At 40.1% G+C, this 11,805-nt stretch overlaps 1 protein-coding gene across 3 annotated transcripts; it reads left to right on the top strand.

Moving 5' to 3' along the window:
• Positions 1-214: 214 nt before the first annotated feature.
• On the top strand, positions 215-9,932 carry LOC122825635 (C-C chemokine receptor type 6-like). Of its 3 annotated transcripts, XM_044107113.1 has the most exons (3): positions 215-843; positions 931-1,016; positions 6,744-9,932. In XM_044107113.1, the coding sequence occupies exon 3, from the start codon at positions 6,753-6,755 to the stop codon at positions 7,881-7,883; it is 1,131 nt and encodes a 376-aa protein (XP_043963048.1). In that variant the 5' UTR covers positions 215-843; positions 931-1,016; positions 6,744-6,752; the 3' UTR covers positions 7,884-9,932. The 3 variants fall into 3 exon arrangements, with proteins under 3 accessions (XP_043963048.1, XP_043963049.1, XP_043963050.1); XM_044107114.1 differs by having other exon boundaries at positions 215-1,016; XM_044107115.1 differs by lacking the exons at positions 215-843; positions 931-1,016 and adding an exon at positions 6,482-6,552.
• Positions 9,933-11,805: the final 1,873 nt, after the last annotated feature.

Raw genomic sequence — 11,805 nt, 5'->3', positions numbered from 1 at the left:
ATGACTTTAATGATAATTAATTAATGATAAATCAAGCCAAACATGTGAATGTGCACTTACAAAATAAAAGCACTCCATAATAAATTATGTTTTCTAAGAAATAAAATTTCATCAAATAAATTTGATAATGTACATATTTTAGATATAAAATAATAAATAGCATCAATCAAGATGACATGAAATAAAATAATATTTTTCCAAAACAAATAAAAAATGCATCTAAATTCACAGCAAAGACGAGACAGGCAAAAAATCTGAGAAAAATCTAGATCTCCATTTGTAGACGTCTCATCCAGCTGTTGAGTACAGCAGTGGAGGTATGATACTGTGGGAGATTTATTTACAAAGAAATGCAACAGCAGAATGTCTGATTTAACAGCCTAGTCAAAGTCCAGACCTCAGAAAGTTCTACTACAAGCTTCTGGATGGTGGATTTAAATAGAAAACAATAAATTCTGTTTTATTCTGAAGCGCTCTGTTGAAGAGACACTTCCTGTTGCTGGTCTGTTAGCCGCTGGACGGCCTGCAGCTGCTGCATGCTTTATTAATCGCCCTCTGATGTTTATAGGCTGAGCCAGAGATGAGATTGGACCCTGAGAGCTCCTCAGATGAGTCAGAACCAAATGCTGCGCTGAGAGTTTATGCCTGTCTCAGCTGGCTTCGTTAGAAGCTCCTAAATGTTTGCAGAAGAGCCATAAATAAGACGTCAGTTTCTTCTGTAAATAAAGGGATGTAAGTTTAAATAAATGAAATAAAAGAACGAAGCTTCGAGTTCAGCAGGAGGAAGCTGAAGGACAAAGCAAAGATCACTTCTGCTGGGTTGAAAGAGGAAGACTTCAGCAGGTTTCACACACACACACACACACACACACGCACACACACACACGCACACACACACACACACACACACTGTTTCCCTTTTATCTGCAGGGTTTTAGTGTGTGATGTTGCGCTGCAGCATCAGTCTCCCCGCTGCTGCTCCCACACTGCACCACCAACTTCACCCCTTCTTCTAGGTGAGCTCTAATTTTTTCTCTAAATGCTTTTTGCTTTAATCTGTTGAGTCTTAAAGTTTAAAATCGAGATTTTAAAGCTTCACTTTAGCCGTTTGGTTTGTGACGTCCGGTCAGGTAGAAAGATTTCTGAGGATGGATCAGATTTGAGTCTCTTCATGTTGTTTAAATCATGATGTAACGTCTGTCTGATGACGCCACACAGCTGCTCACTTTTATCTCCTTATCTCTAAATCTACACGATGTGGTCGTGTTGACATGTTGGTCTATTTAAAGCCTTTTCACGCTGGCAGACCACAGATGATTATCAGTGAAACCGACGGTGTGAGCTCTGACTGTTAAACAACAACCTGCTGCTCCTCAACTGAGTTAAACTGAGTCTTTACGACGGCTGGGTGGGAAAAACAGATATTATTCTTTCTTGGTTTGAATTTAGTCTCTGACGTTCATCTGAATCTAATCTATTAACAAAAGCGTTTAGAAATGTTTGAGCTCAGAGAAAAGTGTGTGAAGCTCAGAGCCACAGTTTCCTGCACCGTTTTTTCTTTGAGTTTTTTAACACCTTCCCTTCATTATGTTCCACCTGCTTAAAGGTTAAAGGTTAAACATGTTGGTCATTTGCAGAACTTTCACTGTATTTTTAATCATAAATCCACCAAATTCAGAATAAAATCCTTGCTGTTTCTGCGTTGTAGTCAGAATGTGTTGGATGTGCAGCAACATGTTTGTTTGTTTAGCCTGAGCTGTAAGAGGAAATGTTTGAGAACTGGTTTACAGACACTAAGTTGTAATTAATTGTTAGTTTTGACTTAAAAATAAAAACAGTATAAATGTGAGTAGAAGTAGTTTGACTTTATCCCAGTTATAGAAATATATCAGCTTTTATTTTCAACAGAAAGGAAATTATTCTTTCCTTTCTGTTGAAAAAGGAACAAATTATTAAGTATTATTAATACTTATTAATGTAGCATTAAGTATTAATGTATTTACTGATTCTTTATCATAATTTTAGTTTCTTTTTTTACATATTTTTTTATATAGATTTATTGTAATTATTATAATTAAAGTTTTTATTTTTAATAAATTTTTTAAAATTATATTTACTTGCAAAAAATAGATCCTAATCACTAAATTTAGCTGTTGTTTCTTAAGACTTTCTGCTCTTTATGTAAGCTAACACCAGTGTAATAATCTGGTGAATTAGTCAGGCTCTCTGCTCCGGCAGCTAGTCTGTTTAGCAGAAATGCTAACATTAGCTTGCTAGCTGTGGTTTTAATACGGCGGTGTCTTAACGGCACTGATGCGTGTTACTCTGTGGTTCCTCATGATGACTGTGAAGAACTTTTTTTAGCAGCGGTTTGGGAACCCTCGAGCCTGAAGGAAACCCAAACCCAAACACGCTGACCCAAAGTAACGGAAAAAGGAACCAAAGTTCTGCCGGTCCTGACGGGCTCCAGTTTCTGCTGTGAAGAGAGAAGCTCTGAAACAGAGAAAAACAGGAACGCATTGAACCGTCATTCAGTTGCTGCTGGGACTGAAATCATTTCCAGCTCTGAACAGGATTCAAGTTTCTGGATGGACCAGAACCAGAAGGTCGTTGGGTTCTGCTGCATAAACGGCTCAAATGGACACAAATGAATGGATTCAGTTTTTAGACAAGAATGAGACTCTGAGACTCGGTTGGAAATTCATAAATCCAGTTTTGTTATTACTGAGTGTGAACCTAGAAGTGAATCAAATGAAAACACTAATCAGTTTCTGAAGGTTTTTCTATCTCATCTGAGTGAAATCGTTTTGCATCATCAAAGTTCACATTTTGCTTTGACCTGAAGATGAGAGGCGTTCGATTTCCCGCACACAGAGAGAGAGAGAGAGAGAGAGAGAGAGAGAGAGAGAGAGAGAAAGATGTATCAGTTATTTATTTCATTTTGAGTAAAATTCAGATTGTTAAAGAATCACATTGTTAATTTTAGGAAAGAAATTAAATGTTTTGAAAAAAGTAATGATGGAAAAAATGACTTAAGTCTAATAACAGGAAGTTGAGTGGAAGGAAAAAGTGTGATAGAAATGAGAGACGAGCAGAAGGCCAACCTGGGCTTCCTGAACACCTCAGCAGAACTTCATGTTCCTTTAACATAAATGAATGCTTGTTTCAATTTGGTATCAAAGCAGTAAGAAAATCCAGGTTGAAAGGAGAATTAAAGTTATTTTAAAAGGTGAAAGTTCCTCAAATACTTCAAGTTCCTGATCTGTACTTCTGCTCAATGGGCAGACTTTTGTCTTCAGCGACTTCTCAAATTTAGAATTTCATTTTCAGCCACATGGAAGAACAAGCGGACCTCACGGCTCTGATCTGGTTCTGTGCTTCGACGTTTTCACCTTTAACAGATGAAAACTGAACGAGACGGTTTCATCACTCACCGACTTCACAGCCGGTTGATTCAATACCAGGATTATAAATAATAATACAGGATCAATATTATTAATAATTGTTATTATCATAAGAATTATCATAACGAAATAAAAATAAAAATTGCAGCTAATATTTTTAGTAATAAAAATTCAAAACATTATTGAGGATAATGATATTATTTCAATTAATAATAAAATAATTATTAACAATAGTAATTAAATATTTTAATACCTCCAAGTAAAATATATTATTTTTATTAGAATTATTGATATTAAAATGATTAATTATTACAAATATTGGAAATAAGACATTTACTTTTTCTCAATAGTCAGTAATTGTTAACTTACATCCAGCTGCTCTGTCTTAAAAAGTTATTTGATAGTAACTTTACTAAAGTCTAGAAACTAGACGAAGTACTTGGTAAGATTTTGTGCTTTTCAATGTAACAAAGAGCAGCAGATGAAATAAAATATTACACGATAAGGAACCATTTTCTGTCTGTCGGCTGAACTCGGCTGGTTGTTACATTTATTTTCCATCTGCGGTCACAAAATGTACGGCACAAAAAAGAGAAACTGCACCTTTAGTTTTGATAGAAGTAAATAAAAAAGAGGAAAGTAACAGAGGAAATACGTGTGTTTTTATTTCAGTAGATTGTCTCATTGACTTGAATTGAGCTGCACTGATAAAGAACAAAATGGTTCCATAAAAGCTGAATTATCCTCATGTTTGTGCATTAATTTTTATTTCCTCTTCAGAAGGTCACAGAGCTGTAAAAATCTGATGAACTCCTGGAATAAACGAGAAAATGTTCCTTATATTGGAAACTAAATACGTCAATAATAAGATACCGTCCTTCTAGACTCTTTTCATGTTTTCATCTTTTGGTTTTTCCCCAGATGTGAAATTGTGAGATACTGTATTTACTCAGTTTTGTAATTTGCGGTTCTGCTTTGTGCTGGGGAGGGAAAGAAACCACTCGTGAACTGGGTCACTCCGAGTCAGGCTGACCTCTTTTCTGCAAACTTCCTCCCAGCTCTGACACTCGTAAAAAACAAACCCATCTCACTTTCAGACCTTCTGCAGACCACAACTGGGACATCCTGGTCTGATGCCCCCACGCTCTTTACCAGCAGTACCAACCTTTTCAAACGCCGAAGCTTCTGGGCTCAGATCAGATCATTTAAATATCTAATCTCAGGGTTTTTGAACTTCTTCCGTCACATTGAATAAAACTGACAGAAAGTCAAATGAGAAACAATTTTTGTCACAAACTGGCAATGTGGAGGTGGAAAAGTGTGTCAGTGACAAATACCTGTAAGCAGTTTTTTCTGATCTTATGAGGTGTAGCTGCAGCAGTGGTTCAATGGTTTTGTAATATTTCCTGTTGATTGGAACTTCATAATGAGAAATCTGCTGCTTCTGCTGTTAACAGTTATGACATTTGAACCAAAAACAGAGGAAGAAATGACAGGAAGTTGAAGCATCTGCACAGAAAGTTCTGCACTCATTTGAACACACGACCTATTTAACAATAACCTTTTGTAACCAAATATGTGTAGTTTATTCAGAAAAGTGCCAGAGGTTCAGCTTACAATACTTCAGGTTGTTCTAGTAATGAATCATAAAATCTCAGAAGCTGCAAAATGCAGACCAGACTGACTGGGGTCATACAAGGACCTAACAGCCTGTAGGGTCTGGAATGCCTGGAGAACTCCCCACACGGTTCCCCGAGAGAAACGATCAAGCACCTTCTCTTAGTCCACAAAGTGGACCGGTTCACCCAACCGGTCTGCATGCACCGGTTGGGGGTGCGTGTAGACTGGTTGTGGGTGCATGTAGACTGGTTGTGGGTGCGTGTAGACTGGTTGGGGGTGCGTGTAGACTGGTTGGGGGTGCGTGTAGACTGGTTGGGGGTGCATGTAGACTGGTTGGGGGTGCGTGTAGACTGGTTGGGGGTGCGTGTAGACTGGTTGGGGGTGCGTGTAGACTGGTTGTGGGTGCGTGTAGACTGGTTGGGGGTGCATGTAGACCCCCCACAGGGTCCTGCAGCTCTACACCCTGCAAGACGCTGCTGAGGATGTAGAGCTGGTCCAGTGTTTCCAGAACAAAAACCACGCTGATGCTCCTGAATCCAAGGTTCGACTATCCAATGGACCGTCATCTGAACTGCTGAATATTCCTTACCACGTTGATCCCTCTGTAGTTGGAACATTCTGTGGTGATCCTGCTTTTTGATAGGAGGACCACCACCCAGGTCTGCCAGTCCAGAAGAACTGCCCTCAATGTCTGCGCAATATTGCGTAGTCAGCACAACCCCCAACATCCAAAGCCTAAAGGAACGCTGAACAAATCTCATCCACCCCTGGGACCTTGACACAAGAAGCTTTTGATCCACCTCGGTGACCTGAACACCAGAGATTGGAAAGCCCGACCTAAAGTCCCCAGGCATGGCTTCCTCAAAGGAAGATGTGCTGATGGGATTGAGGGGGTCTTCAAGGTATTCTGCCCACAAGAAAGTCTTTCTCCATGGTCTCTCTGAACTCCAAGATTTTGCCCCAATTACCACCCAATCCAGAAGGGGCATTCTCCAGTGCCCCCTCCACAGACTCCAAAAAGGGTGGGTAGTCTGAACGGTAGTCAGAACCTGTGCCTCACACCAGGGGCAACACCAGAGTGAAACCCTAACCCTAACCCCTCTAACCCTAACCCTTTACCCTAACCCAACCCCTCTCAAGGAGACTGGCTCCAGAGCTGTGTGTTGAGGTTTTCAACCTCTCAACCTCACACACCAGCCCAGGCTCCTTCCCCACCAGAGGGGTGACATTGGCGGACAGACCCCCAATTTCCCCACCTTTGGCCACCACCCATCTCCCACTGCACCTGACCCCTTTGGCCCCTCCTACAGGCGGTGAGCCATTGGGAAGGGGGACCCATGTCAGGCTCCATGGGTGGAAGCCTGGCCACCAGATGCTGGCCAGCATGCCCCACCTCAACTAGGACCTGTCTGCATTAGGTGACTCTGCTAGAGGCATGAAGCCCCAGTGTGACAGTAAAGCTCAGGGGCTTCATTGAGTGTCCCAATGATCTCCAGAGTTATTGGATGCTCTCAAACCCTCCACCACAGTAAGATGGCAGCTCAGAGAGCAGAACTTTAGTCAGTCACTCGTTGAACTTCTTCAGCTTGTGTTTAATGTTAACATTATCACCGCCTGCAAGTTTTTAATGACCATTAGAGTATTTTGTTTTGAATTGCTGTTTTTTATTGTCTTATTTAAATATATTAACATTAAACTTTCTCTTTACTTTTATTACAGTAAAACAAGATGAACATCTCCAATGACCCAACATCTCCACCCTATGAATATGATTACAACTACCCTGATTATGGACCATGTCCCTTCAGTAACAACAACAGTGTGAACTTTGTGGTTGGTCCTTACATTCACTCCATCATCTGCATCCTGGGCTTGGTGGGGAACAGCCTGGTCATCCTCACCTATGCCCTCTACAAGAGAACCAAATCCATGACTGACGTCTACCTGCTCAATGTGGCCATCGCTGACCTGCTGTTCGTGCTGGCTCTACCTTTCATCGTCTACAACGAGCTGTACTTTTGGCCGATGGGGCAGGTGGCCTGTAAGCTGCTGCGTGGTTCCTACAGCGTCAACCTGTACAGCGGCATGCTAATGTTAGCCTGTATCAGCACCGACCGCTACATCGCCATCGTCCAGGCTCGCCGGAGCTTCAGGTTACGCTCGGTGTCAAACAGTCGCATTATCTGTTTCCTGATCTGGATCTTTTCCTTACTGGTGTCTGTTCCCACTTTCCACTTCTACCATTGGTACGAACCGTCACATCATGAGAGCACCTGGATCAACAGCACAGAAGAGGAGGAGACAACAGATCCACAGTACGTCTGTGAGTGGAAATTTGATGACAGCAACACTGCTAGCATAGTGAAGGTTGCTGTTCCCAGCACCCAACTGGCCATTGGCTTCTTCCTGCCGCTGCTCATCATGATCTTCTGCTACACCTCAGTCATCATCACCCTGCAGAAAGCTAAAAACTTCCAGCGACACAAAGCGGTCCGAGTGGTGATGGTGGTGGTGCTGGTCTTCATCGCCTGCCACTTGCCTTACAACCTGGCCCTGTTGTATGAGACTGTCAGTTTGTTCAAAGAAAGCGAATGTGACGAAGTGGACTCTCTGAAGATGACGATGTCTGTGCTGCAGACCGTCGCCTACCTGCACTGCTGCCTGAACCCGCTGCTGTACGCCTTCATCGGCGTGAAGTTCAGGAACCACTTCAGGAGGATCTTCCGTGACCTGTGGTGTTTGGGTAAGAGGTACATCGCCCCGCGCCGTTTCTCCAGAGTCACTTCGGATACCTTCATGTCCACAATTCGTCGCTCGGTGGATGGGTCCAGTGAAAACGGCACGTCTTTTACCATGTGATCAGATTGAGGCCTGTAGGTCTTTAAAATTCAAACTTGTCTTGTTTTTTTACTCTAAAGCAAATTTTAGCCACAATGTGATGAATTTAGACAGAAAACAGAACATGACAATCTCCTTGGGTTTGTCATGTTCTGTTGCTCTGCTGCCATTAGGATCTTGGCATGTTAGGCAGAAAGATGTCTAAAGGTAAAACTAACAAAATTTTATTGAATAGAAGCAGAAAAGTCCAGATTTTCTTCTGTCTGCTTGAGTTTGGTTAAAAGAGAGACGACGTCCTGACAGATGATTCCTGACGTCTGTTTGAGGTTCATCTTTGACCAGCTGGACGCTCCAACCTCGATTCTCAATGTTTCCATTCAGGATAAATTTGGACAAGACAAAAAGTTGTTCTGGATTTTCTAGTGGTTTGACACAACGGTTTGTGTCCACCACCTTGTTAAAAGGCAACGTTAAACATTTTATGTGACAAATGTCTGTAGCTTATTGGAAAACCAATAAATAAGATCCAATTATCAGTTTTCTCAGCCTTAAAGTAACACTTTGTTCAAACACTTTTAGGGTTAAAGTTCAGCGTTTCTGCAGGAGTTTATCTGTACCTTGACTTATCTTTTTCAAAAAGTAAAATCTTTTTATCTGTGAGGCCATCCACTGCCTCTTCTGGATTACCCCAGAAATTTAGTTCTGGACTTTGACTAGGACTGGAGTCTCAGTCCTTTGCATCCATAGAGCCACTTTTGTTCTCAGTTTATCTAAATAAACTTATTAAAAACTACTAGCGTTACAAAATAAAGCAAATGATGAACATTTCCAGGAAAGGTGTCATTTAAGAAGCACTATTTTATTTCTGTAATAAGGATTCACATCAAACATAAACATAAAGAGTTTCACTGATATTCCTGGAAAGTTATTTAAAAAGAAGATAATTTCCCACTTAATCATAAAATGCGCATCTGAAAACAATATTTCTGGTACTTTAGTTTCATTCTTTAGTGGAGATTCAATGTAATTATTCCTTGGAAAGTTGGGAAAACTCTGAAACCTCCATTTTATAAAATGTAAATTGTTATAGCTATTGAACATCAGTTATTTAGACCAAGATAAAAATCCTTTCACTGCTGCAGACTCTCAGGTAAAAACCTTCCACAACTTTAACTTTGTTTGGTTGATTTCCAAATATGATTGGATTCACTGACACAGAACCACCACTGCCCTAAAGGTAACCCCGCAGCCTGATGCTGCCACCACCAGGCTCCACTGGGGGTTTGGTGCCATCTTGGAGTTGTGACCCAAAGGTCCAGGTTTTCAGATCAGAATAGAGCAAATCCTTGTAAGGTTTAGGGTTACAGATTTAGCCTCTAAAACTGTAAAATGTTTCAAATTCTTTGGAAAATGTTCATCAAAATACAAATTGTAGATAGATGTTTTTTTTTAACTGATTTTACTGATTTTTTTTCCTGTTTTTATTTTTGTGAATTTTTTGACTTGTGTAACCTGAGGATATTAAATATAAAGACTTTATTTCTCAGCTCTGTTGGTTTTTTCCTTCTGCGTTTCTCTGCTCAAACTTAATCAGCTTTTAAGGATTAAATTCTGAAACTTTGCCAGATTTGAGGCTTTTATTTTGAAGCTTTGAGCTGAAGGAGTTTTCCTGTTCACACTTTAAGCAACGTTAATGTGTGTGAATGTTGCGGCTGATATAAAATCTATATTTTTGTGAGTTTTTGTGTCATAATAAATATTTTTTTTTAACATAAAGTTGTTTGTTGTGGAGTTCTCACCCTGGTGGTAATTCGTTGTCATACTGTGAAGATGTCTGGCTCGGTTCGGCCTCTTTCTTGACGTGTTTGAATGTTTTTGAGCCGCAGCATCATGAACCCAGAGGTCGACCTTGAGGTGAGAAAACCTCACTGTGAGTTTAATCATTTATTACAGGAAGAGGAAGAGTCAGTGGTGAAAACATGGCGTGTAAAACTGCAGCAATGTTTTTATCTTTCCTCATAATAAATCTGTTGTTGAATTTCCTCAGCAGATATCGCAGCACAGTTTCATTTGTTTTGTCAAGCAAAATCAAATCCAGAATAAGTCATAAATCTATATTTACTGCATAAATATGTGTAAAATTGTTTAGAATGATGAATTACAAGTTATTTGTAGTTAAAATCCTGATTTATTAACGTAGCGACGTTAAAGAGAAACAAAACCTTAAAGTAAGCCGGGTTGTCATGGTAATAAACTTTATGTAATGCCCAGTAGAGGGCGCTGTTGCATGGAGGGGACTGATGAAAACAAGACCCAGGAAATAACAACTGAAAAACTCCAAATGTTTATATCAGTGTTAAACAGCATCATTATCACACTGTCTGCTTCTAAAAATTAACTTTTAAAAGACTGATAGTTGAACTGGCTCAGCAGGACAGTCCAACAGTCCATCAGAACCTGATCAGAACCTGATCAGAACCTGACCAGAACCTGATCAGAACCTGACCAGAACCTGACCAGAACCTGATCAGAACCTGATCAGAACTTGATCAGAACCTGATCAGAACCTGACCAGAACCTGACCAGAACCTGATCAGAACCTGATCAGAACCTGATCAGAACCTGATCCACCTGGACTGTCCTGCTGCTGGAGGAAACAATAACCTCCACATTATTTACTCTTATTTTAACTGTTGACTGAATCTTTTCTTCAGTTTTTAACATTTAGAGAAAATACACCTGGTCTGGTGTTCTGTTCAGGGCGGGGCTTTTATTGTGAAAGACCTTGAGGCGACATGTTGTGAATTACTTCTGTATAACTAAATCAATTAATCAATTGATTTAGGTTCTTTAAAGCCCATTTACAGTTTTATTACTGGTCTTTATTTTGATAAAAAGATGGGATTTAATCCTTTTCTGTTCTTAAACCTCATCATTTCTTAAACTTGGGGCCCTAAAGGCCCAAATCCTTCTGTCTGATGGGCCCAAAGTGTCTTATTACAGTCTGGGAACATATTAGATCAAAACAAATAGGAGAAGGGAAAAACTGAGGCTGACTGACGTTTCCTTCTTAAATGTGACATGTAAACTAGCTGAAGAAAAGTTGGCCAGAAAATACATGAAAGTGTCTTATAACAGGCTGTTAGCAAAGCCAGCTAGCATTTAATCTGCAGGGCCAGAGGAGCAGCTCAGACAGGGAAATGGAAGAAACTGGAGTTAAGGGAACACTAGAACTGGAACTGGTGATGATGGAAAATTAACTGTCTTGCTCAGGATTCTCAGATAAATATCAGAATATCATCTGCATATTGAGGAGTTTCTGCTGCTTTGTGTTTTATTTGATGGAAACAAACTGTTCAAGCACAGGACCTTGAGGAATACCTTAGTATTGATTCATAGACCTGCTGGGGAAACACCTGTTTATAGTCTGTCATTTGTGGACAGAGGACTGCTTCAATTTTGGGAGCTTCAACATTAAAAGGCTACAAAGAATTTCTGATTAAATAACAAGAAAATGTGGGAAAAACACCAAAGTCTAAAAAAGAATAAAAAATCCTGAAGAGCATTTTTACAGAGCCACATTATGAGATAACAGGAGAGTCTGGCTGCTTGGACGTGACAAAAACTTTATGGATAAAAAGCAGAAAACACATTTTAAAGATATAAACAACAGAATATGAGCCAACGTTGATCCATATCTGATTTCCATAAAATACTCATAAAATCAGACATTTTCCAATCATTTCCAAATCTCAAGTTTCTGTAATTTCAGGTCTAAAAGTTGGATTTGATGTCTGGATTCTATTTACTCTCAGATGAGAGTAAATAGCTTCAAGCTGCAGCTCAGGGTCACATTAGTAATCCAGACACATTCAGGATATTAAACTGAGGCCAGGAAATATGAAAGAGCCATTCAGGCTGCAGACACTGCAGCTCTGTTGGC

Source organism: Gambusia affinis, linkage group LG22 (genome assembly GCF_019740435.1).
Source record: "Gambusia affinis linkage group LG22, SWU_Gaff_1.0, whole genome shotgun sequence".
Lineage (NCBI taxonomy): Eukaryota > Metazoa > Chordata > Actinopteri > Cyprinodontiformes > Poeciliidae > Gambusia > Gambusia affinis.
The sequence above is the reverse complement of the archived record's forward strand: the minus strand, read 5'-3'. Positions and strand labels throughout refer to the sequence as shown.

Bases quoted from the DNA above. Each gene is read 5' to 3' on its own strand.
- LOC122825635 (XM_044107113.1), top strand. From the start codon at position 6,753: ATGAACATCTCCAATGACCCAACATCTCCACCCTATGAATATGATTAC.